Raw genomic sequence first — 27,835 nt, forward strand, 5'->3', positions numbered from 1 at the left:
AGGCGATCTACTAAGGGAGAGAGCCAAGGCAACAACCAAACTGCAAGCAAAAGCGAATAATAAAAAAGTTAACCGTTGTTTATGAGAATATTTATGGATCAACATCTCTTTATTTAAAAAGGAAGTAGAGAAAACGCCGCCGGAAGTGGAGAACAATTACTTGTTTTGAATGACGCTTCTACAGTTATCGGTCGAACCGCCTCACGTAGCCACTTCTCTGCTGTGCTTATGTGGGTGTTTTTCTAACCTTTCGCAGTGAGCGCAGTACGTCTAGAATCGCAGAGTCCTGCGCTCTACGCGGTTGTATGGGACTGGCGGCCGCACAGCGTTACGCAATTCGCGGAACTGTCAAAACTGATCAACAAGGCGAAAATAACTGATCTTCGAAACTATAACATGAGAAAGACTGAAGAAGCCGCAAAAAATGAGCGCAGCCTGAAATCAGTAGAAAAGAAACCTGGCATAGGACAAACCATGATGTATGCACTAAAAGATAAGAAGGATAATATCATCAGCAATCTCGAAGATATAGTAAAAGCAGCGGAAAAATTCTAAGCTGACCTGTATACAGTACCCAGAGAAGTCACGATAGTTCACTTAGAAACAGTAATGAACAGGATACAGAAACTCTCCTATAACTAGCGATGAGGTCAGAAGGGCCCTGCAAGACATGAAACGATGAAGAGCGGGAGGATAAGGTGGAATAACAGTCGATTTAGTCAAAGATGGAGGAGACACAATGCTTAGAAAACTGGCGGCTTTTTGTACGAAGTGTCTATCAACTGCAAGGGTCCCAGAAAACTGGAAGAATGCAGACATTATACTAATCCACACAAAAAAGGAGACGTTAAAGAATTGACCAATTATGGGACCATTAGCTTGCTCCCAGTATTATATAAGATATTTACCAAAATAATCTCCAATAGAATAAGGTTAACACTGGATTTTGTCAACCAAGGAAGCAGGCTGGCTTCAGGAAGAGATACCTTACAATGGATCACATCCCTGTATCCCTCCCTGCAGTGGGCATAAAACAGGATGATGATGATGATGGAGGTGGTGGGCCCCCCCCCCCCCGAAAAAAAATCCTGGGTACGTGCCTGATATATATATATATATATATATATATATATATATATATATATATATATATATATATATAAGAACAGTGAATACCTTTCGATAAGCTAAGAAATCGCGGCGTTAACAGCGGCTCACTGCAATGCCTTTCCACTGACCTGCCTTCACGCAAACAAAAAAGTTATGATAAAGGGTATTAATTCAGGATATATAGAGAAACAAGGGGCGTAGTTCCACAGGATTCAGTTTTAGCGCCCATTTTATTTTCATATAATATAAAACTGTTCTCTCACACACTTCAACATTCTATAGCTCACATGTTCGTTGACGACACCACCGCAATATGTTGTTGATGGTGATGGTAGTGATGATATATGGGGTATCGCGGCGCAAGGGCCAATGATGGCCAAAGAGTGCCAATCAGCGTAATATTCACGGGCCAGTTGTTGACACTGATTGACATGAGCATAGCAAGCGAACTTATGAGCGTTTCATCTTGGTTTCAAGTGAATTAGCTAACACTAAACATAGAAAAAAAATGAAATACGTTGTTTTTCACTCCAAATACAGTCGAACTTCGGTATACCGAACCTCGATGTAATAGTTCTGTGGAAACCTGCAAGGTGGAGAGAAGTAATTAAAGGAAAATCAGACATCCAGCCTTTCGTAGCAATCGCTACGAAGGAAACCCATGCCAGTTCTTCGAAAGAAAAGCCTCCCAGTTGAAGAAAAATTCGTCCTGGTCCGGGACTCGAACCCGGGACCACCGCCTTTTCGGGGCAGCCGCTCTACCATCTGAGCTAACCTGGTGGCTAGTGGGTGGTAGGGCGTCGAATTTGTCAACGACTCGAAACCCGCAAGGTGGAGAGAAGTAATTAATAAAGGGAAAATCATCCATCTACCTGTTCGCAGCAATTGCTGTTTCCTTCGTAGCAATTGCTACAAACGAGTGGATGTCTGATTTCCCCTCTATTAACCGAATCTGGATGTAACGAAATATTTTAATTTCCCGATATTAGTTGCATTGCAAACCGCGTATTTTCTTTTGCGATTTAATGAAGTAGTTTCGTAACATGGTTTCGATTTAACAAAGTTTTCGGCCATCTCAAGCGTGAACTTGGGCCTGTGTGGCTCTAGCAAAAAAAAAACTATAAAAATGTCCGACGAGGCAAAAGTTATTTCCAATTCCCTTCTGCATGAAAAGCTTGAGCTTCAAAACCGCCGTGAAAGCGCGTCTGCCGGTACGCGGTAGACAGGAAACACCGCTGCGCCATTTGACACATTGGCAAACAACTTGCAGAGGCAGCAGGCCTCGCGGCAGCTCGCAGCGGCCGGAGAAACGCGAGACCTGACGACGCCTTCTGCGCAAGAGGAATGGGGAGGGAGCCAGCTCAAGCACGTGGGGGGGGGGGGGGGGTGGCAGGAATGCGCGCCTCTCCTCCGTGCTGCTTCATCTCGGAGGTACCTCGGCGGCGGCCAGTGCAACAGTCGAGTCGGAAGAGCTGGTGCCCTCACGCGCATTTTGTTGTTCCTCCCACGCGTCGGCGGCCGCATAATCTCAAGTTTCCAAGACAGGGTGCGAAGCGCTCGCTCGCGTTTCGACTGCGAGTTCGTAGTCATCGAGAGAGATATGTTAATGTTTGCCTGAGCGCGCGGGACACCAATAAAACTACGAACCTTACCTCGTGTAGTTGTCTTTTTGCTATCGTCATCGACGCTCCACCTTTCTGGTGAAACAGAAAAACTTTTTTTCTCTTTGCTCAGGACGAATACTCATAGGAAAGTGCAAGAAGATACTCGTATCTTCTTGCACTTTTGTTTTTAATTTGCGGGCACCGGCTGCGGGCACTAAGCGTGGTCAGGCGTGGCGTCCAATATTTACGGCACCGCGCGACACAACAGACGCGAATCTCGGACGCCGTGAGCCCCGCCGCTGCATTGCTCGCGGCGCGATATGCACCGCATGCGCTGGCGCTCATAACCGCGCTATTATGAACCGACCTTGTTGCAGTTTGCTTATAAGCGCTTATTAACAAGACACTACTCACCAGAAATGGTCTGTAAATTTGTCAAGTTGTTTTTAATGCTCAAACTTTCAAACCTCGAATTAACGAAATTCGCAATTTAACGAAGTTTTTCGCTGCAAGTACAACTTCATTATATCGAGGTTCGACTGTGTAATGACGTCACTTACAACTTTATTAATCCTTCGTTAAATCATACATATTTAGAACGCGTTTCATCGTTTAAGTATTTCATGTTGCTTTGATAGTAATTTACACTGAAAAAAAGCACGTGCATAAATATGCTATGCAATAAGTCGCCTTTGGACGTTACACACTTTTCACTGAACTACAATAGTTTCCAGAGCCTTTCTACTACTCACTGCCCCATAGCCACATTAGTTACTCCAGGCATTACATGTCCTGCTCAACTCGATCTCTTTATCTCAATGTCAACTAGAATATCGGCTGTCCCCGTCCGCTCTAATGCACACCTAATGCCGGCCTCCCCGTTTGCTCTCCGATTCACACCGTCCTTTTTCTGCCTTTTAATCTTACGCATGTTTCGTTCGATCACTCTTTGCGCGGTACTTAACTTCTCAAGCTTCTTTGGCGGTCTCCGAGTTTCTATTCAGTTGCTATCACTGATAGAACGCAATGATTGTAAACTTTTCTATGATAGCGGAAAGCTGCTGGTCATGACTTGACGTCCATTTTATTTTTATTTTTTAAGTTTCCTTCCCATGATTAGGGTTTCCTGTGACCAATTGGCCTAAATACATGCGCTCTTGCATAGATTCTATAGGCCCCCCCGAGCGCGAATCACGAATTCTCCTTTTCTTGGCACGCTACTGAACATTACCTCAGTTTTCAGCATATTAATATTCGGACCTACTCTTACGCTTTGTCGGCTAAAGTCATCAATCATATGTTGCGAACCATCTCTATCAGTGCTGAATAGGAAAATGCCATCTGAAAACCGCACGTTGCTCACTGCAAACAATTTTTTTTCCTGTGAAATAGGGCAGGACAGACACGCGCAAAAGCTCCCTAACATCTGACGCTGTGAAATATTCAACTGTACGTGGTTTCAAACTACCAAGAGAAGCAAATGAAGGAAGAAGTAATGAAAAATGTTCACATACTATATTGGGACCTCCTTTTTTGTAGGCCTCCGTGAATCACTGAGTGGTCACTCATATGCGGAAACAATATGCGCAGATGATCACGCACAACAAGTTTGACATCCAGACATTCCGAAATGACATCGCCTTGGTGCGGTTGGCGGAGCCCGTGGACCTGGAAGGGAGTAACGCCAACCTTCAGACTGTCTGCCTTCCCGACGAGAGCATGGACTTTTCCAAGGCTCGCTGCATGGCCACGGGCTGGGGAGAGACACAGTTCAGTGAGTGAGGGGCAAGAGGCAACACGGTGCAAGAGGCAACACGGGGACCAAAAAAAAAAGGAAAGAAAGAAAAGAACTGAGTGGGAAATTGGTGCTTGTCCCATCTCGTTTTCGCCCCCTGTGTCGCCTCTTCTGCTGTAAACGCTCAGAGGCCTCGCCGTATGCTCTAACCTATTTTGTAGCCGTTATCCTTGACGCCACTAGGAGATGAAGTATATATCTTAATACATTTGTGTCTGATAGAGATATTTTGCCACCTCTCATACGGAGTAACTATGGTGGACGTACCGCATATTTTCCAGATGGTCTACCACTTTACATTAAACGGTGGTCATCATTTTATAGACTGAATATATATATATATATATATATATATATATATATATATATATATATATATATACATGTATGTTTTCCACCTTATAATGTTTTGCGTTGTCTTTCTAGCATATCGTTCATAGCTTTATCTTTATTTCTTATTTCTATCATCATCATCAACATCAGCCTATTTTATGTCCACTGCAGGACGAAGGCCTCTCCCCGCGATCTCCAATAACCCCTGTCCTGCGCCAACCGTTTCCAACTAGCTCCCGCAAATTTCCTCATTTCGCTGCACCACCTAGTCTTCTGTCGTCCTCTATTGCGCTTCCCTTCTCTTGGTACCCATTCTGTCACCCTAATGGTCCAACGGTTATCTACTCTACGAATTACATGACTTGCGCAGCGCCATTTTTTTCTCTTCATGTCAATTAGAATGTCGTCTATACCCGGATGCTCTATCCAAACCGCTCTCTTTCTGTCTCCTAAAGTTATGCCTAGCATTCTTCGTTCCATCGCTCTTTGAGCTGTCCTTGTTCTCAAGCTTCTTTGTCAGTCTCCATGTCTCTGCCCGATATGTCAGCACAGGTAAAATGCACTAATTGTATACCTTCCTTTTCAATGATAAGGGTAAGCATCCAGACAAGAGCTAACGTTGTTTGCCGTATGCCATCCAACCCATTCTTATTATTCTGTGAATTTCCTTCTCATGGTCAGGGTTCCCTGTGATTAGTTGACCTAGGTAAACGTGCCCCTTCACCGACTCTATAGGCTGACTGACGATCCTGAATTCTTGTTCCGTTGCTCGGTTATTCATCATTATCATTGTTTTCTGCATATTAATCTTCAGCTCCACTCTTACACTCTCTCTGTTAAGGTCCTCAATCATTTGTTGTAACTCTTCTGCAGTGTTGCTGAATAGAACAATGTCATCGGCAAACTGAAGGTTGCTAAGGTATTTGCCGTCGACCCTTGCTCCTAAATTCCCAGTTTAACAGGTTGAATATTTCTTCCAAGCACGCAGTGAATAACATTGGAGAGATTGTGTCTCCTTGTCTGACTCCTTTCTTTATAGGTATCTTCTGACTTTTCTTGTGTAGAGTTAAGGTGGCTGTGAAATCTCTGTAGATATTTTTCAAGATATTTACGTAAGTGGTCTGTACTCATTGATTATGCAATGCCTCTATAACTGCTGGTATCTCTACTGAATCAAATGCTTTTTCGTAATCTATGAAAACCATATAGCGAGGCTTATTGTACTCTGCGTATTTTTCTACAACCTGATTAATGACATGGATGTGATCCATTGTAGAGTGTCTCTTCCTGAAGCCAGCCTGTTCCCTTAGTTGACTAAAGTTCAGTGTTTTCCTCATTCTATTGGGGATTATATTGGCAAATATTTGATATAATACTGGGAGTAAGCTGATGGGCCTATAATTTTTCAATTCTTTGACGTCTTCCTTTTTGTGGATTAGTATAATGTTTGCATTCTTCCAGTTTTCTGGGACCCTTGCAGTCGCTAGACACTTCGTATAAAGAGCCGCCAGTTTTCCAAGCACTATGTCTCCTTCATCTTTGATTAAATCGACTGTTATTCCATCTCCTGCCACTTTCCCCGTTTCATGCCTTGCAAAACCATTCTTACCTCATCTTTAGTTATATGAGGAGTTTCTGTATTCTGTTCAGTATAGTTTCGAATGGAGTTATCCTGAGTCCTCTCGGTACTGTACAGGTCAATATAGAATTATTTCGCAGCTTTTACTATGCCTTAGAGATTGCTGATGACATTACCCTGCTTATTTTTCAGTGCACACTTCTCGGTTTGTCCTACGCCAAGTTTTCTTGCCACTGATTTCAGGCTGCGTCCATGTTTTTACGGCTTCCTCAGTCTTTCTTACGTTATAATTTCGAATATCACTTATTTTCGCCTTGTTGATCAGTTTTAACAGTTCCGCGAATTATAACTTATCTCTTCGACACTTTCATTCTTTGTCGTTTCTTTATTAGGTCCTTTGTTATTTGGGAGAGCATGCCTGCTGGTTGCCTGGGTGCCTTGCCTCCCACTTCAATTGCTGCCTCTGAAGCCAGCCTCGTTACGGTTTCATTAATTACTTCTATGTTATAATCATCATCTCTCTGTTCTAAGGCTGCAAATTTGTTTGCAAGTACCAGCCTAAATTTGACTGCTTTTACCCTTACTGCCTCTAAGTTAGCCTGTTTCTTCTTGACCAATGAGATATACTAGGGCTCAGTGAAGTTAGGAGGACGAAAAACGCCTATAGAGTGCTGAAAAGCGAGCACGTCCTGTGCTACCGGCGCATAGCGGAGAGACGAGAACTAGGAGTCGGATTCCTGATTAATAAGGATATAGCTGGTAGCATACAGGAATTCTATTGCATTAAAGGCAGGTCGTGTTAAGGCAGGCCGTGTTATGAAACCTAATAAGAGGTACAAATTGAAGTTCGTACAGGTCTACGTCCCTACATCCAGTTATGATGACCAGGAAGTCGAGAGCTTCTATGAATACGTGCAATCGGCCATGGGTAAAGTCAAAACAGAATACGCTATACTGATGGGCGACATCAATGCCAGGGTAGGCAAGAAGCAGGCTGGAGACAAGTCAGTGGAGGAATATGACATATGCTCTAGGAATAGCAGGGGAGAGTTATTAGTAGAGTTTGCAGAAAAGAATAATATGCGGATAATGAATACCTTCTTCCGCAAGCGGGATAGCCGAAAGTGGACATGGCATCATACAAGATGTGGACGTGCTCTGCAAGGTGCACTGCAGTGACCATAGGATGGTAAGAACTCCAATTAGCCTAAACTTGAGGAGGGAACGGAGGAAACTGGTACATAGGAACCCTATCATTGAGTTTAGTTGTATGTGTGAAAATAGAGGAATTCCGGAGCAAGCTACAGAACCAGGTAGGTATTCGGCCTTAACTCAGGAACAGGACCTTAGTGTTGAAGATGTGAATGACAATCTTATGGGCATCATTAAGGAATGTGCAATAGAAGTCGGTGGTAATTCCGTTAGACAGGATGCCAGTAAGCTATCGCAGGAGTCGAAACATCTGATCAAGAAACGCCAATGTATGAAAGCCTCTAACCCTACAGCGAGAATTGAACTGGCAGAATTTTCCAAGTTAATCAACAACCGTAAGACAGCTGACATAAGGAATATCATAAGAAGCCAACAAACACTGACACCAATGACAACATAGGGGAAATTACTTGTGCTTGATAAACGAAATAAAGAAACGATAAATAATGGAAATTAAAGTGGATGAAAAAACAACCTGCCGCATGTGGGAACCGAACCCACAACCTTCGCATTTCGCGTGCGATACTCTACCAATTGAGCTACCGCGGCGCTGTGTTCCCATCCACTTTATTGGGTATTTGTGTGTCCTAGTAGAACCTTGGGAGTGTTAGCCAGCGCCACCACACACAAACCTTGGCGGCGGACGTGGAACGTCCTTTATGCCGCAGGCGTCACGAGAACGTGATCTTTTTGGGTGAAGGCGGCTGGTCAATAAACCCACATATGCTACCTGAAGGCATCAATGTTGCCGGATTCGAGACCCTCGTTAGTAATCAATGAGAAGAAAGGGGGTTAACTGAGGGGCCCGATTTTTATTAGTCATATCATAAGAAGCCAACAAACACTGACACCAAGGACAACATAGGGGAAATTACTTGTGCTTGATAAACGAAATAAAGAAACGATAAATTAATGGAAATTAACGTGGATGAAAAAACAACTTGCCGCAGGTGGGAACCGAACCCACAACCTTCGCATTTCGCGTGCGATGCTCTACCAATTGAGCGGCGGGGTAGAGGGGCATCGAGCATTTCCAACACATTTACTTTTTTAAAATTCTTCTAGCACCGCAGTGGAGGGGCATAGAGCATTTCCAGTACATTTACTCTTTTAAAACTCTCTTCTAGCGGCGGAGTAGAGGGGCACGGAGAATTTCCAGCACATACACTATGGCGAACACGCAAATGCTCTCAGCATCGACGGCAAGAGCTCTGCGATAGCCTCTGGGACTAAATAGGATTCACGGCAGCGAAGCGATACACCGATCATCATCAGCCTGGTTACGCCCACTGCAGAGCAAAGGCCTATCCCATACTTCTCCAACTACCCCGGTCAAGTACTAATTATGGCCATGTCGTCCCTGCAAACTTCTTAATCTCATCCGCCCACCTAACTTTTTGCCGCCCCCTGCTACGCTTCCCTTCCCTTGAATCCATTCCGTAACCCTTAATGACCATCTGTTCACTTCCCTCCTCATTACATGTGCTGCCCATGCCCATTTCTTTTTCTTGATTTTTAATAAAATGTAACTAACTCGAGCTTGTTTCCTCTACCACTCTGCTATTTCCTTATCCCTTAACGTTACACCTAGCATTCTTCTTTCCATAGCTCATTGCGTCGTCCTCAATTTAAGTATAACCCTTTTCGTAAGCCTCCAGGTTTCTGCCCCGTACGTGAGTACTGGTTACACACAGCTGTTATACACTTTTCTCTTGAGGGATAATGGCAAGCTGCTGTTCATAATCGGAGAATGCCTGCCAAACGCACTCCATCCCATTCTTATTCTTCTGATTATTTCAGTCTCATGACCCGGATCCGCGGTCACTACCTGCCCTAAGTAGATGTATTCCCTTACCACTTCCAGTGCCTCGCTACCTATGGTAAACTGCTGTTTTCTTCCGAGACTGTTAAACATTACTTTAGTTTTCTGCAGATTAATTTTTAGACCCACGCTTCGGCTTTGCCTCTCCAGGTCAGTGAGCATGCATTGCAGTTGGTCCCCTGAGTTACTAAGCAAGGCAATATCATCCGCGAATCGCAAGTTACTAAGATATTCTCCATTAACTTATCCCCATTTCTTCCAAATCCAGGTCTCTGAATACCTACTGTAAACACGCTGTGAATAGGATTGGAGAGGTCGTATCTCCTGGCCTGACGCCTTTCTTTATTGGGATTTTGTTGCTTTCTTTATCGAGGACTACGGTGGCCGTGGAGCCGCTATACAAATCTTTCAGTATTTTTACATACGGCTCGTCTACACCATGATTCCGTAATGCCTCCATGACTCCTGAGGTTTCGACAGAATCAAATGCTTTTTCGTAATCAATGAAAGCTATATATAAGGGTTGGTTATATTCTGCACATTTCTCTATCACCTGATTGATAGTGTGAATATGGTCTATTGTTGAGTAGTCTTTACGGAATCGTGCCTGGTCCTTTGGTTGACAAAAGTCTAAGGTGTTCCTGATTCTATTTGCGATTACCTTAGTAAATACTTTGTAGACAACGGACAGTAAGCCGATCGGTCTATAATTTTTCAAGTCTTTGGAGTCCGCTTTCTTATGGATTAGGATTATGTTAGCGTTCTTCCAAGATTCCGGTACGCTCGAGGTCATGAGACATTGCATAGAACAATCTGCCCATCATCATCATCATCATTAGCCTGCTTACGCCCACGGCAGGGCAAAGGCCTCTACCATACTTCTCCAACAACTCCGGTCATGTACTCTCTGTCCACCATCCTTCAAGAAATCTGCTGTTACTTGATCCTCCCGAGCTGTCTTCCCCCTTTGCATAGTTCCGAAGGCTTTCTTTACTTTTTCCGGCGTTACTTGTGGGATCTCAAATTCCTCTAGACTATTGTTTCTTCCATTATCGTCGTGGGTTTCACTGGTACTGTAAAAATCCCTATAGAACTCCTCAGCCACTCGAACTAGTTCATCTCATCCATATTAGTAATGATATGGCCGGCTTTGTCTCTTAACGCATACATATGATTCTTGCCAATTCCTAGTTTCTTCTTCACAGCTTTTAGGCTTCCTCCGTTCTTGAGAGCACGTTCAACCCTATGCATATTATGCCGATACCACCGATATATATATATATATATATATATATATATATATATATATATATATATATATATATATATATATATATATATATATATATATATATATATATATATATATATATATATATATGTGTGTGTGTGTGTGTATATAGTATACCACCGATACTGTGGCACAAAACGAGCATTAAATGTCACAGTTTTTGCACGGCTGCACTCTATGTGGTTCACCACCTGCGTGCACATAACAGAAGAGCATTCGCTCATACGACCACAGTAAGCAATTCTGGGCTACCGCGTGTGACACTTGTGAATACGCTCGTCGTCATACTTGTGGATTCGCTCCCGGCGGCTGCAAATTTATCTAAGACACGCAGAAATGCTTCCGTTCTTTGCGCGTTTGGTTAATTTCACAACAAAAGTAAAGTGAAAACACTGTGTCCATGTGAGACGTTTTCATATTTGGCACAAGCACTAAGCGAAGAAAGAAAAAAAAGGGCGGAGCGCCATGGAGTCAAGGTTTCCCTGCATATGCAAAGCACCTCGTAAACACGTGCTCACTGTTGTACAGGGTTTTTCACTTAACTTGAGCCAAACATTAAAAATATGCAAATGCTACGTAGCTGGACAGAACCAAGGCAACGTTGTCTACTGTTGCTTAGAGATACTCAGATTATTATTTTTTTTGTATTCCACCTAATTAAATACTCAGTCTTAATCAGTAAATCAACTTGTCAAATATTATAATTAGATGAAAAATGTAAATGAAAAAATTGTAGAGCACCATCAGAAACTCCTGATACAGCTTTCTGTTGCTCAATACGTGCTACATGAAATTGTCTTTGCGAGCATGAAAGAACCCCACGAATGCACGCAAAGTGCCTCGAGCGGCCCGTCGCGCACTTGCTGCTGGAGCCCCACGCCGCCCCACTGCCTCCCTGCCATCCCCACGGCCTTTCGTCTGACGGAGGACGACGGCTCGTTTTCTCCCACCCCTGGCGTGCCTTTGCTCGCACATGCGGCACACGGCGCGCGAGGATGGCAGGAAATCTGCCTGGAGTGTCCATAGAATTTCTGTCGCAATTATAAACGAATAAATAAATAAATAAATAAATAAATAAATAAATAAATAAATAAATAAATAAATAAATAAATAAATTGAAGTGGGGTTTATGTAGCTCGTTCGAGGGATCGCAGGTAGCTCTAGATACGAGTCCTAGCGCTTCGCACCAACAACCCGCGCTCGTGTCTCGCGCCGCAGCGGTGGCAGTCCGCACAGTGCCACATGCATATTACCCACTACAACTACAGTGCCACATGCATATTACCCGCTACAACTTCCCCCGGGGCGAAGAGGAGCCATCCTGGCGACCTAAGGCGATGATACGATAAGGGGGTCGTGGTACGGCTTCAGGCGGCTGACGTGAACAGTCTCGCGGCCACGGCGACGTTTGTCCGAAGATGGCGTCACCGGTTCGACCACATAATTCACAGGCGAAGTACACGCGACGATCCGGTACGGACCTTGATATTTCGGGGCAAGCTTTGGGCTAAGGCCTGGAGCTTGGAAGGGCAGCCGAAGCCAGACGTGAGAGTCCACGGTGAAGGACTGTGTGGGCTGATCGTTGTCGTGGCGATCTTTGCGGATTCCTTGGGTATCCGACGTGAACGAGCGAGCCAGTTGGCGGCACTCTTCAGCATGGCGAGCAACTTCGGAAAGAGGGGTGAATTCAGAGGCATCCGGGTGATATGGTAGTACGGTGTCGAGGGTAGTGGATGGTTCACGCCCATAAAGAAGGAAAAATGGTGAGAAGCCTGTGGTAGCCTGAACGGCGGTATTGTATGCGTACGTCACAAAAGGGAGGACATCGTCCCAATTGGAATGATCCGACGCAACATACATGGTGAGCATGTCCCCAAGGGTGCGGTTGAATCGTTCCGTTAGACCGTTAGTTTGTGGGTGATACGCCGTAGTGGTGCGGTGAATAGTGCGGCACGCGGCGAGTAGCTCATTAATAACTTCGGACAAGAAGACACGGCCTCGGTCACTGAGCAGTTCTCGCGGTGCGCCGTGCCGTAAGACGAAATGCCGTAAGATGAATGCGGCGACGTCGCGAGCAGCAGCGGAAGCAAGTGCAGCAGTCTCAGCATATCTTGTCAGGTGGTCTACTGCGACAATTATCCAACGATTGCCGGTAGCGCTGCATGGAAGAGGCCCATAAAGGTCGATGCCAACCCGATCAAAAGGACGTGCAGGACACGGTAAAGGTTGCAGAGGGCCTGTCGTATGAGAAGATGTCTTGCGTCGCTGACAGGCTGCACATGACCGAATGTATTTGCGGACATAAGAATACATGCCGCGCCAGTAGTACCGCTGGCGGAGCCGCTCGTAGGTTTTCAGGACGCCAGCATGAGCTTGTTGTGGGTCTGCATGGAAATACGTGCATACGTCGGAACGCAAATGGCGAGGGATGACTAGTAGCCATTTGCGACCGTCGGGCTGATAGTTTCGGCGGTACAAGATGGCGTCCCGTAGCACGAAGTGGGTGGCTTGGCGACGAATGGCTCGAGGGCATGTAGACGTTGAAGAACTGCTAAGAATGTCAATAAGAGAAACAATCCACGGATCTTTTCTCTGTTCAGACGGCATGTCAGTAACAGCAAGCGTAGCAACCGGGCACTCTGTGGATGAAGGTGGCCTTTCGTCGGATCGCATGGGCGCACGGGAGAGCGCATCTGCATCAGAATGTTGGCGCCCGGATCGATAAATGACGCGAATGTCAAATTCTTGGATCCGAAGAGCCCAACGTCCAAGACGCCCCGACGGGTCTTTCAGTGACGCAAGCCAGCAGAGCGCGTGGTGGTCTGTCACAACGTCGAACGGACGGCCATACAAGTAAGGGCGAAATTTGTTTAAGGCCCAAACAATAGCTAAACATTCTTTTTCCGTGACAGAATAATTGGATTCTGCCTTCGTGAGAGCACGACTCGCATATGCAACCACATATTCTGCAAAGCCAGGCTTCCGTTGTGCAAGGACGGCCCCAAGACCAACGCCGCTGGCGTCGGTATGAACTTCAGTCGGTGCACTCGGGTCGTAGTGGCGTAGAACAGGCGGTGAGGTAAGCCGACGACGCAAAGTGGTGAAGGCTTGGTCACACGCCGGAGTCCAGTCGCGAAGGTCACCAGAGCCAGCCAGGAGCTTCGTCAGGGGAGCGATGATGCAGGCAAAATTGCGCACAAAGCGGCGAAAATAAGAGCAAAGACCGACGAAACTGCGGAGCTCTTTCACTGTAGTCGGCCGCGGAAATTCTGCGACAGCACGAAGTTTGTCAGGGTCGGGAAGGACGCCGTCTTTGGACACGACATGGCCAAGTATGGTCAGCTGGCGGGCTCCGAAGCGGCACTTTTTCAAGTTAAGTTGAAGGCCGGCGGTGGTAAGGCAAGTAAGGACTTCGCGTAGACGAGAGAGGTGAGTGGTGAAATCAGGGGAGAAAACTACCACGTCGTCTAAATAACATAAGCATGTCTTCCATTTGAGGCCTCGTAGAAGATTGTCCATCATCCTTTCGAATGTCGCGGGTGCATTGCAGAGGCCGAATGGCATTACGGTAAACTCATACAGGCCATCAGGCGTAATAAAAGCTGTCTTGGAGCGGTCGGATTCATCCACTGGCACTTGCCAATAGCCCGATCGCAAGTCCAAAGAAGAAAAGAATTCGGCACCATGAAGACAATCTAAGGCGTCATCTATGCGCGGTAGAGGATAGACATCTTTGCGTGTAATCTTGTTGAGGCGACGATAGTCCACACAGAAACGAATCGAGCCATCTTTTTTCTTAATGAGTACTACAGGAGATGACCAAGGGCTGCAGGATGGCTTGATAACACCACGTTCAAGCATGTCTTCAACTTGCTCGGCGATGACACGACGCTCGGTGGATGACACGCGGTACGGACGCTGGCGTAATGGTGCGTGATGTCCCGTATCAATGTGGTGAGAGACGGTACTTGTGCGGCCTAATGATGCTTGGTTGCAGTCAAAAGAGGCGTGAAAATCATTTAAAAGAGTAATAAGCCGCTCACGTTGTGTCGGCTCGAGGTCAGCGGCAATAGAGCGACAAAAAACATCCGGTGGTACTCGGTTAGATGGCACATGGGGTGCCAGTGCTGTTACGTTGGCAGTATCCACGTCGTCGGGAACAGGGAAATGCACAATAACGTCAGCGTCCACAGTCTGGATGGTGCCAATAGTCTCGCCACAGTGCAAAGCCAAAGTGTACGAATTTGGGTTAGAAATCAGTATTTCTGCAGCCCCATGGTGCACCGTGAGGAGAGCGAAAGGCAACAATATAGGCTGGCGGCGAATGAAGACGGCAGCGGGTGAAAACATGACCGTCGCTTCGGCAAGCGATGCGCATGAAAGAGGGACAAATACCGCGCTGTGAGGGGGAAGGTCAGTATCGGAAGCTACACAGATCCTGGTAACATCATGAACTTTAACGTCGTGAGATGGCATATCGCACAGAACGGAGAACTGAACCTCAGCACGTGCACAGTCAATGACGGCGTGATGGCGCGACAGAAAATCCCAACCGAGAATCACATCGTGGGAGCAACAAGTTAGCACAAAGAAATCAATCGGATACAAAATGTCTCGAATCAACACCCTGGCAGTGCACATAGCGACTGGCTGAACTTGCTGTGCACTGGCTGTTCTAAGCAATAATACCGAAGGCATCATGGTCACTTTCCGTAATTTACGGCAAAGTTTCTCACTAATCACAGATACAGCAGCACCTGTATCGACGAGGGCAAGACATTTGATGCTATCAACAGACACTTCAATAACGTTAGCGGGGGAAAAACGAGGACTTTGATGTTCCGACGATGACGCAGTTCGTGCCTCAGGAACTGCGGAAATCAGTTTTCCGCCTCAGTAGTACTGGCACTGGGCCTACGACGCATGGGTGAGAGTGAGCGCCGACGAGGGGAAGGCGAGCGACGAGTATTGTAGAGCTGTGACTGCGGTGCTGGTATGTCATCAGCAGCGTAGACTTCCGATGGTGGTCGCTGAGGCATACGGTATGGTCAGAATCCGGAGCTGGGTGGTCGCGCGGTGCCCACGAAGGCCGGCAAGCGCCGGCGGCAGAAGCGCGCTACATGCCCCGGTGTACCGCAGGCATAGCATATTGGGCGGTTGTCAGGAGTACGCCAAGGATTTGTGCCTTGCTGCTGTGCGCTGAAAAAGGGAGCGACCTGCTGGCGAGGCGAGGGCGGATGAGAGAACACCGGCTGGAGAGGCGCTGAAGGCGGAGGAGAGAATCCCGGCAGACGAGGCGCCCGTGCAGCGGCTTCAGCATACGTCAGAGGCGCGGCCACGGGAGCCGGCTGACACGGAGGTGGAAGAGCTTCGGTCACTTGCTCTTGAATTACCTGTCGGATCGCTGGAGCCAAATATTGAGAAGGCTTCTCCGTGGTCGGCAAAATCGAGAGCTGTCGCGCGACCTCCTCGCGCACAAATTCTTTTATTTGCGTCAGCAAAGTTGCGTGGTTGTCGCCAATAACCAATGCTGCTAACGAACCTTCCGTAGGCGGTGGGCGCCGAGCTAAGATGCGTTGTTTCCGTAGCTCGTCAAAACTTTGGCACAAGTTGATAACTTCGGCCACCGTACGCGGATCCTTCGCTAGCAACATTTGAAATGCGTCCTCATCAATGCCTTTCATAATGTGTTTTATCTTGTCCTGTTCCGCCATTGACGGATTCACGCGCTTACACAGGTCAATGACATCTTCGATGTAACTTGTGAACGTTTCACCGTGATGTTGCGCGCGCCCCCGTAAGCGTTGTTCTGCGCGAAGCTTGCGCACAGCGGGGCGCCCGAACACTTCTGTGAAACTTGTCTTGAATCTGCTCCACGTTGTGAAATCGTGTTCGTGGTTTCGGAACCAGAGGTTCGCGACGCCGGTTAAGTAAAACAGCACATTGTGCAACTTTGTGACGTCGTCCCACTTGTTATGCTGGCTCACCCTTTCGTAAGATGACAACCAATCCTCCACGTCATGATCATCGGTGCCGCTAAAGATGGCAGGATCACGCTGGCGCAATGCACCGGAAACGATGACCGTCGGAGGCTGGGGTGCATCTTCCTGGGTGGTTTCGTCAGGCATGGTCGCAGCAGTCGGTAGCGTCCTGCTTCGGAGTTCCAGTTTTTGAGGTTACCCCGCAGCTCCACCAAATGAAGTGGGGTTTATGTAGCTCGTTCGAGGGATCGCAGGTAGCTCTAGATACGAGTCCTAGCGCTTCGCACCAACAACCCGCGCTCGTGTCTCGCGCCGCAGCGGTGGCAGTCCGCACAGTGCCACATGCATATTACCCACTACAACTACAGTGCCACATGCATATTACCCGCTACAAAATAAATAAATAAATAAAGAATCTGCAGATTTTTCTTACAGAACAGGGAAACTGGCGCTGCGCGTACGCTTTGAACCACATTATATAACAGCGCGCTTTTCAGCCTTTCGTGTTGAGGTGTAGGCGTCCACTTCGAGAACCGCTGCCACCTGCCCGCCGATTAAGTAAAAACGTATACACATGTATAACACTTCTGCAGGCTGTGAAGGGCGTCCGGCCCAGCAAAAGCTCGAAACTGCTCACCAGAAACGAGACGCTTGGCAAAACGCTTGCTCTGGATCTTCTTGCCGTGGCCGGCACAAGGTTTGGCGACGAATATATCCAGAATGTCAGTTCAGACTACGCGTACGTCGCCGATGCAGTCTTCAGAAATGAATAGCTCTCCATCGGGCCGTACGACCTCTGGTGAGACAATTCGAGCCGCCGTCACATCCGCGGCACGTGTACGGTGATTTTTGCTCACGGTTCACCTCTTCTGGTGATTCGCAGAGGGCCGCCACTCGGACGTGCTGATGGAAGTGATGCTACCCGTGTGGCCGCACGACAAGTGCGTGCGAGCCTATAAGAATTACAATAAAATCACCACGTCCATGTTCTGTGCCGGGTACGTCGAGGGAAAGAAGTCATCCTGCAGCGTGAGTGCTTTTTCTGGCATCGGCCTTTTTATGTGGCACCGCTACCACTTGATCTGGATAGCGTGAGTGGCGTCCATTATGAGCTTTCATTTGCGTGGTCCCCAGTTTTCCTCAAATGCATGCAAACTTATTTATTGTGGCACTGCCCCACACTTTACTGAAATGCAATGCGCAATGTGCTGCATCATGTGAACAAGGTTTAAATGCGTGGAGAGGGCCCTGCTTTAGCTATGGCGAACTGAAACTGCAGGAACCCAAATCAATGTTTAACCCTTTACTGCACCTTGTTGCATTTACGCAACATTCTGATGAACGGCGATAAAAACCGAAGCAAAGTCAGTTTGGAGCTTCCTGTACACGTTGTTGCATATCCGCGACATTGGTCTGAAAAACGCGGCACCTTGTGCTGCAATCTGTGCTAATTCTTTGCATCTTCTACCAAAACAAACGTGGCGGAGGCTGCGCGCGCCCACGAGCAGTGATATAGGTAAGTTTTACAAATTGTAAATGTATTTCTCCATAAGACAAAGCGCAAAAAAATATTGTTACGCTATGCTCCACATCCTTCTAACTCTGTAGGTTCAAAAAGACACTGTAATTTCGGAATAGTTTGTTCCTGGCGACAGAGGGTTGCTATGTTGCACAAATGCAACAACGTGTACATGGTTTATTTTCCTCGTAATAGTGAAATGGCTCCGAAACGCTGGTATGGCCCAGCAATTCCTCCTTATAGTGAAGGCAGTGACTATTCAATTAGTCACGACAGCCACGAGTGTAAGTGCGTTTCGATTCAATATGTGGACAAGATGTTCTCTGGTCAAATTTCCTTTTTTCTTTTCAAAAGTACGCTGTGCCTCCGCACGTTGCCGTGTCACGTCGTCACGGGCACAGCTTTACGTCTGCGCTTCGATGTTCTACATTTTGACAATAACCCGAAAACACTGCAGTGTTTCCTGGCTGGACGGGAATCTGCATGACGTACTGCACGAAGTGTGGGAACCACCTGTGCTGCACAAGCATGTAAAAGTGCTTCTTTTTGTTCCACACTAAATCATAGATACACCAATGATTGTCTCGTGCAAATAAGCATCTGAGTATGAATCGCGCTAAATCTATTACTTACTTTCAACTTCTTCTTTATTTGCACATTGTTGCAGATATGCAACATACCCTTATTCTGCAAATTGAAACCACAGACATTCGCTGAAGCAAGTTTCCATGGGAGTACAGGTAATATTATGCTTCCCTACAACTCCATGAATAATATTTTGAGGAAACAAAAAATTGTGCAGTAAAGGGTTAAGGCTGTCCTCTGCTGCCAATATATCAGATTTACCAATGACATCATAAGCTAAAGCTATACGCACTCCGTAACATTGCTTAACTCTGTAGCCAGGTATACCGTTTGCGTGTGCTATATAGGGTCAGTTGAGCGCGGGCTCAGCAGCAGCGCCCGTGACTGTCGTCTGACGAAGGAACGCTAAAGCAACTGTGCACCTGACAAAGTGTTCTTTCCTGCCGCGCCGTCAGATGGCGCTGCGCCCGCACGCATGTCGTAGTTTTGACGCCGGGCGGTCACGCCTCGCTTTTATGCGAAGCATGTTACGAGAGCTCAACCCAGCTCCTCAGGCGCGGCGGTGTCGCCTTCAATACCACGTGACACCGTGACGTCACGACAGGAGAAACGGGGCTCCAACTCGCGCCGTCGCTCGCGGCGGTATATAAGCAGCTGCGCTTGTTTCTAGGTGGCTTTGGCTCAACTCTTACTAGATGGGCTGGGTGGGAATCGAACCAGGGTCTCCGGTGTGCGAGACGGAGACGCTACCACTGAGCCACGAGTACGATAGCGGTACAAAAGCGCCTCTAGTGAATGCGGTGTTGCCTTAGAAACGAGCTGTTTCTAAGGCTCAGGCATGCGTCGCTTGCTCAGGCGCACATTTCGTTGCCGCGCCGAACGCTGCGTTGCTCGACGCTCACCGCGTCCAATGCGGGGCGCGTAGTCGCTGCGCCGTAGCCCACTGTCTTACAACCCCTTGGCGGGTTGATGGGAACGCTGTCGCGTTCCACTCTTGAAGGCGAAGCAGAGTAACGAATGAGTTGTTTCTTCGTCTAGCCGAACCAAATATAGCCAAGCAACAGCAGTTCACCAGGCTAAACAGTGGTTCAACAACTAAAATAAAGGCTAGTATGCTTCGCATCCTGGGCTTAACCTTAGCTAAGCCACAGCCATTTTTTCATTCGCTAACCGCTGCGCCGTCTTAATTCTTCACTTTTAGGGCCCAAATATCAATTTGATCGACAGCTTTTCGACAAGCTGTTAATGTAGCCGTCGGAAGTGCGCTTCCACGAGCAACGCCCGGCGCCGTATGAAGACTTTAGCATTCGGTCAGACTTGGCGATTTTCAGCATCTTGTGGAGTCTTGAAAAATAAAACTTCGACAGGAGCATTCGCGGAAACTGGCCTCCTGGCGCTACCGCAATCAAACAACGCAGTCTTTTTTTTTCTACTCGGTTACATAACTTTTCAGTGGCAGCAGCAGCAGGGCTTTCTCTCTGGTTGTCTAATTTTCAGCTTGGACGTCACGCTGCTTTAACGACGCCTCAAACGTTATCACATGCCCAGGAAGAGTGCGTTGTTTTGATTATTGTGATCGGCCATTAAGTGCAACTTAAGCTCTTGCGGGTTGCTTTTATCCGTTATAGCGTTTTAACAGCGTATGTACAGCATATTATGAGAAATTCTTCCCGAAATGTGGAATTTTCAATGACACAAAAGTAGGCAGTCAATTTCAGAGCGATCTTCCGCAGAAGCATGACTACTAGTGTGGTCTCTTGCTTTGCAAACACCACCCGGTGCAAATTCCTATTCATTAAGTTACTATACTGTGCAACACCTGTACATTATTTATTTATTTATTTATTTATTTATTTCACGTACTTTCAAGGCCCGAAAGCGTTACAGAAAGGAGTGGAGTCAAAACAAGAAGTAATGCAGTAAAAATACAAAAAAAGTATTAACAAAAATATTAACAAAAGGCATTCTTCGTCGGTATTGAAGTTAGCAGGGTCGGTGATGAGTGCTATTCAGGCGGGAAGGCGATTCCAGTCCGTGCTTGCCCTGGGGATGAATGAGTACCGGTTAGTACGGCATAATGGCACCCCGATTTTAAGGCTGTGATCAGTGCGGGCCGAAATATAAAACGGAGGGGCAAGAAGGGTTTCTTTTAAAAGCGGGTTCGAGTGAAAAACTTTGTGAAAAAGGGAGAGACGGGAAGATTTGCGGCGTGACGAAAGATCAGGTAAGTTAAGAGTTCGTTTCATTTAATACATACTTGCATAGAGAGAATAATTAGATAAGACAAAGCGTGCACCGCGGTTTTGAATACTTTCAAGAGTAGAAACTAATGAAGACTGAGTCGGATCCCAAATGGCTGAAGCATACTCCAATTTGGAGTGAACTAAAGTTTTATAAAGAGTTCGCTTCAGGGAAGCAGGGGCAGAGCTAAAATTACGGCGCAAGTAACCAAGCATGCGATTACCGTTTTTAGTGACATAATCAGTATGCGAGTGCCAAGAAAAGTTATTTGATATGTGAAGGCCGAGATACTTGTGAGAGGTAACTGACGTCACAGGTGCACCATTAATAAAGTACGTGTGCGTGGCAGTGTTACGAGATATACGCATGGCCTTGCATTTATTTGAATTTAGTTGCATGCACCAATTAGAGCACCACTCAATTACGCGGTTAAGGTCGTCCTGCAGCTCTTGGGAGCACAGTCATCCGCGAAAAGCTTTATGGAAGAGGAAAGAACGCAGTTCGGAAGATCGTTAATTTAGATTAGAAAGAGAAGTGGACCCAGGACTGACCCTTGAGGAACACCTGCTGGTACGTTAGAAAACCGAGAATCACAGTTATTAGGGTTTACAAACTGCGTCCTGTTAGAAAGAAAATTTTTTATCCACTCGAGTACATTTACGTCCAAGTTAAGCTCAGCCAGCTTAAGCAAAAGTAAATCATGGGTCACAGAGTCAAAGGCTTTGGCAAAATCAAGAAATACGCAGTCAATGTCGGTACCTAGATCAGAAATTGCAAAGAGATCGTTAGTAAATGATAAGAGCTGTGTTTCACAGGAAAAGAACTTACGTAAACCATGTTGACAGGGGTTGAAAAAGGAGTTTGATTCTAAAAACTCAGCCAAATGTGAATATATTATATGCTCAAGAATTTTACATGAAATGCTTGTTAGTGAGATAGGCCTGTAATTACTGGGTAAGTGTGTGTTACCTGATTTGTGAACTGGAATCACCTTTCCCACGCACCAGTCGTGTGGAAGAACAGAGTGCTGTAATGACTGAGTGAAATTGTGCGACAAACTAACAGCTGAAAATACATTAGTACATTTCAAAATTTTTGAGTTCAGGCAGTCTGGGCAGGCAGAGGAGGACGTTTTGCGATTGTTAATTAGGCAGCTAACACCAACCCAGTCAATAGAGATTGAATCCATGGGCGAAAAACCAGAATTGGATACAAGCGGTAATCTACGTGGCATTGTGGTAACATGCGAAGAAAACACATCATTAAATACATTACAGCATTCTTCAGGAGCAACAGGTTCATCATTTGGGTATGTTAATTGGATTATTTTGCTTGGAGTACCGCTAACTATGGTCCAGAATTTACGAGGATTAGTTTGCAACATAGGAGGGAAGTACGGTACAATTATACGGTACAACAATTTACAAATACTGCGCAAAACACGAGAAGGCGCCAGCTTCAGTTGAAAATACACGACAGCCAGCTTTCTTACATCGAGAAGATAATGTAGCACAATAACCAGTTTACTAAACATGCTAACGGGCGCGAAAATTAAACATACGAAGAACCCCACACACAGAGATTATTGTGTGTGTCTTGTTCTCTGAGTGCTGCCTGCCTTTCGCGTTGCAAGAGCGAATTTAGATCGAAGCGTGCGGACTGATTGCTGCCATGTTATTACATAATCACGCTGTCGCCGCGCAGACTTCATTCAGGGCGACAAGCGAAACTTTCTGGCTGGCGAAAAACCGGCGACGCGACAAGCGACAGCCACGGATCGCCTTCGCAGAGGGCGATCCGTCACACACACACACATATATATATATATATATATATATATATATATATATATATATATATATATATATAATACGAGGACGCCTAAGCGCTTTTTGTGAGTTGTGAATGCGAAATCATTAACGTCCAATGGAAGGCCGCTGAGGGGTCCTTATGAACTCCTCGCGCGGGCAAGCGAGTGCGTGCCATGCTAGCTTGCCGGACTGCCATAGAGTGTGATGGGGACGGTCCCGAGCCAGTGCTGAGCGGTATCGAAGATACATGTATCCTAGATGCTATCTTACTCTCTCTGTATCTGTATCATGCTACGTCTGGCAAGACGTGTATCAGTATTTGTATTTCCGATACATGAAAGAATGTATCACGTATCCTTAAGATACAAGATACTGGGCGATCGCAACATCGCCGTGTGAAACTATAAACGTTGGTTGAACTCCCCTTCTCAAGCTGATACTGCTGCCACTAAGCAACCTGAATAAAACTAAAGCCAGCGACATTCTTTTATCTTTTCGCCAGATCGAGAACTCCAGCGAGGGCAGGCGATGATGTCAGGATGAAATAAGTAGAATATGAAAGGTCACTGCAGCTTTATGTGCTCTCTCTATACACGATGCCTCGCAAAAAATGTCGCCACCAACCCTGCTGTACACCTCTCCGGTGATCTCGTATTGCGTAAACGGTAATACCTTTACGGACAAGGTAAAACTCCACAGTGGTATTTTTGCCATCGTTTAGAGGCTTCTTATTGAAATTCGTGTAATTCGATGGCGACCCGCTAGCTGGTAGGCAAGCAGAGCAGCGACTCCCATCAACTACAAAAGTGACCAGCAAAAGCCGCTGATAATGCAGTGTATAAATAGTTTTCATGTTGAGCGTCTAAAGCAACTCCAATAAATTGTTTCGGAACGAAAATATTATACTTAGAGCAGAAAAGACGAAAGTTTTGGGATACTAAGAAATCTTTCATTCAAATGAAAGAGGTTGGTCGGAATTAAGAAATTTTCAAGCGAACATCTTTGTCCATGCGCGTTTTCTGCAACATTATTTAGATCTATAATAAGAAATTTACGAATGTATCGAGATGTGTTAAAGGGACACTAAAGTGAAAAATGATTTCTTCTGCATCAGTAAATTACCTTTCTAGAACACCAAAAACACCACTCTTACAACGATAAGACGTTTGGTAAGCCAGAAAAAGCGCAAGAACGAAATACGGGTGGCGACGCCTACTTAAGGTCCCGCACCCGGAAATTGTAACGTCTTGGATTTTGATGGCATCTTCTAGGCCCTACTAATTAGATATAGTGGTACAGATTGACTACATTGTGTTCTAAAGGAACCAAATAATAAACATGGCAAGTTTCGGGAACCTTTCTTCAGCCAACGCGGCGCAAATGCGAAAACATACTTTGGAATCCCTGACGTCACGCTGTCGTAGCGGCGCTGGGGTTTCGGCGCGAAATTCAAATACTGATACTTGGACCTTCATTTTCTCATCTAATAATCAAACTATTTTTTTGAAATGACGCCTGCAGGGTTCCTAAACAATGCTTCATTAGTATAAACTGATTTATTGTTTCGCTTTAGTGTCCCTTTAAGATACGAATGGAACGTATTGTATCGGATACTATGATTGTGGTTGTATCTTGTATTAGTATCTCAAATACTTGTTGCGTGGGTATCTTGTATCGTATGACGATACAATTGCAAAGTATATTTGCCCAAACCTGTCCCGAGTAAGCCGCGGTGATTTTGACGTCACCGATTTCGTCACACCTGGCATGGCAATGGAAATTTCGGCCCAAGTATGGAGCAGAGGCCTGCCATTTGGGAGACGCTGGTTTAGCCCAGTGGGCAAGACACTTGGTCACTGAGCGTGGGGTCGTAGGTTTGAAACTCACTACCACCAACGTTCTTCTTTTGGAATTTCTTTTTGTAGATAATATTCTTTACAGCGATTACCGCGACGAAGTTCGAAGGCAGGCGGGAGCTTGCGCGGGCAAGGAACACGCAGATGACGCACAGGCCTCGCAGAGCGAGGGTGGTGCCACGTCGATGAGGATAGCAATAGGGGCTTGTTGGTACGGCTTATCTTATCTAGTTTTAATTGACTGTTCATCTGCTTGTTTTACTAATGAATGTGCTCCTGTTTTTACCACTATTCGTGACTGTCTAAATCCACTAGAAGTGACCTTTGAAATGCCATGTGACGGGAGGATTAGATTCCTTGACATTAAGTTTGTGCTCACCGATAACGAAACCTGCTGGTGTTACGAGCCTAGGGCAAGTAAGCCACTTTTACCGTTTCATTCCGCGCATACAAAGCTTGTGAAGAGGGGAATCGCGAAGATGTGTTTCAGCGAAGCACTGAAAAAATTATGCCAGCACCTATAATGCACGATAGCTTCGAACGGCAAGCCTCGCGTTTAAGATGCGCTGGTTACCCGAGCCACGTGCTTGTGTCTGTCGCAGAAGGACTGCTTAAGAAGGCGCAGCAAAGCAGTTCGGAGCAGGTGCACGTGTCGAGCACTGACATGAACAAAGGAAAGGTTGCCGTCATCCCCTACATACACGGATTCCCCCATAGAATAAAGAAGATTGCTGGAAGGAGCGGCATTAACGTTGTGTTTTCGGCACCTAATAAATTGGTCAGCCTCTGTAAAACCACAAGGCCGGAAAGAATCCCACGTAGCGCATGCGAAAAAGAACATAAAAACAAATTCGTTGATTGCATCGCCGGCGTGGTATACCGTATTCCTCTCAGCTGTGGACAATCCTACATCGGTCAAACAGGTAGATGCATAAATGACAGGCTACGAGAACATAGTAACAAAGTTAACAACGTGGCCGCTGACGGCTTTCTTGCCATCCATTGCCAGAGATGCAAGTGCAGACCAAGATTTAAAGAAACAGTGATCATGAGTAGAAGCAGGTGTGAAATGACACGCTTGATAATAGAAGCCAGACACATAGCAACATTCGGCGATGCATGCGTCAGTAAAACTTCCATTTCATTATCATCAAAAGAGCTGAATTATCTTTGTTCGCGTTGAACATGTACATGTCTTTGAATATGTGAATCAAGAAACTGCCTACGTGTGGTTCCCAGTTTATATCTTTTGTTTATTTTTCCAAAAATGTTACACGTGGTGTATGACGGGTCGAGGGTGTATATATAGCGACGAGAACGAGAAATAAACCTGTTGTTGAAAGTAGCGCTGTGTGTGTCTGATGTGTCTTCTTTTGTCCTTGTCAAGCTTGCGCTATAACAAAATAAGAGGTGCCATGTCGCGGCGATGCCCTTTCCCCTGACGACACACTTGGCGCGTCAGCGGGCAGCCCGTGCACCCTTTCGGCAGCGCTCAATGGGAACTTAGGTCCCGCTTCGCTGCTACAGACGCCGGCTTTCTCGCTCAATTCGATGTCTTAGCATAAAAAAAATGTTCTGTCTGTTTGCGCGCATGAGTTGTGCGTTGGCTGTGTCTTCGAAAGTACTCAGCGCTACATCGTCCATATCGCGGGATGTATCTTGCAAATGATTTCGCTGCTAGTGTGGAACCCGCTCTGCAATACAAGTTCACGCGAAGAAGCTTCCTGCGGTTGCGTATTGTAGTAAACAAAACACGCGGAGGGCAGGCTGTGGGTAGCGAGAGAGAAAATATTTCTTCTCTGTAGCCGCACCTGCGTTTTGATACATATGCTTGGCCTCTCCTGCGCGCGAGAAATGAATCGTGTTGTGGCGGCCGTGCTCGAAAGCCGGCCCTTGAGAATGTGCGTCGTCGCCTGCGACGTGCTGACGCAATAGCGAGCCACAATGTCCGCCTACGCGTGTTCTGACAGCGTTCCTCTGCTGCAGGGTGACTCTGGCGGGCCGCTGCAGTGCACTTTCGACGAGCGCACTTGGTTCTTGGCTGGCGTGGTGTCCCACTCGGTGTACTGCGCGCTCCCCAACATGCCCACAGTGTTCACTAAAGTGGCGCCTTTCTTGGACTTTATCCATCACCAGATGGGCCAGCACTCAACCTGATTAAAAAAACTGGAAAAAGACATCGCTGTCTCCTTGTACGCCCATTCAAACCGGCTGACATTCACATATTTCCAAAACGCGAGTGGCGCTGTTAGAACCGCTGGCGCTAAATATCGTTCCCACGTGGAAAGTTCTGTGAGCAGCTCATTTAGGGCGGCAGCCATCATTCCAACGCTCCAGCGCTACGAATACCATAATTCGTAAGAATCCCGCAGACAGGGACGGGGAAGAGGAGGCATGGGAGGCGCGCATTTTTAATAACTTTGCCCTGAGCATGCAATTTCCCTGGTGCTGAAAGATATGCGACGGGGTGCTGGGAATACGATGATGTCCTGGCATCTCTTGACGTAAGCTTGCTGTTTGCAAATGCACTCGTTGATCTGGCAGTATAAGTACGCAAAGAGCCGTAGACACATTACAGGACAGAACACCCATCCCCATCTCGGATCTCGCAAGACTGCTACGGTTCTGCTTGCAGAACACGAACTTTACTCATGACGAGGAATTAGGATGGATGCTATGAGCGACTTCGTTGAAACGGGGTGGGTTGCGCCACCGAGCACTTGTTCTTATTTTGCCTAACGCCTATCTGTCCTTTTGAGCACACACACACGCGCGCGACTGGCAGCTCGAGACACTTTGCGTGTATTAGTGCGTTTCCTTCCGGCTCGGAAAATACACTTTTATGTAGCTCATATCATCCCGAAATTGGTGCAATACTTGCCCTACCCGCGGCGGAGGTGAAGCAGGCATTAAGCACTCCCTTCCCCGTACGTGGGCCGATACCGAAGATGATGCAATGCCGGGCCGACCCGCGTCGGAGGTGAAACAGGCGTTTAGCACTCCCCATACCTGGGCCGATCCCGAAGTTAGTGCAATACTGGCCCGACCCGCGGCGGAGGTGAAGCAGGCGTTAAGCACTCCCCATACGTGGGCCGA

General features: G+C 46.6%; 1 protein-coding gene across 3 annotated transcripts in view; it reads left to right on the forward strand.

Annotated features, from left to right (window-relative positions):
* The window catches only part of LOC135908630 (anionic trypsin-2-like), an 82,629-nt gene extending 55,713 nt beyond the window's left edge, over positions 1-26,916 (forward strand). For 2 of the 3 annotated variants that reach the window (XM_065440474.1, XM_065440475.1), the window contains exons 4-6: positions 4,305-4,488; positions 17,611-17,756; positions 26,726-26,916. In XM_065440474.1, the coding sequence (XP_065296546.1) occupies positions 4,305-4,488; positions 17,611-17,756; positions 26,726-26,896 (501 nt within the window). In that variant the 3' untranslated portion in view covers positions 26,897-26,916. Of the gene's footprint in view, positions 1-4,304; positions 4,489-17,610; positions 17,757-18,913; positions 18,987-26,725 lie in introns of all 3 variants that reach the window. The other variant, XM_065440477.1, reaches the window with a different exon arrangement.
* The last annotated feature ends 919 nt before the right edge of the window (positions 26,917-27,835 follow it).

This window comes from Dermacentor albipictus, chromosome 4 (genome assembly GCF_038994185.2).
Source record: "Dermacentor albipictus isolate Rhodes 1998 colony chromosome 4, USDA_Dalb.pri_finalv2, whole genome shotgun sequence".
Taxonomy (NCBI): Eukaryota; Metazoa; Arthropoda; class Arachnida; order Ixodida; family Ixodidae; genus Dermacentor; species Dermacentor albipictus.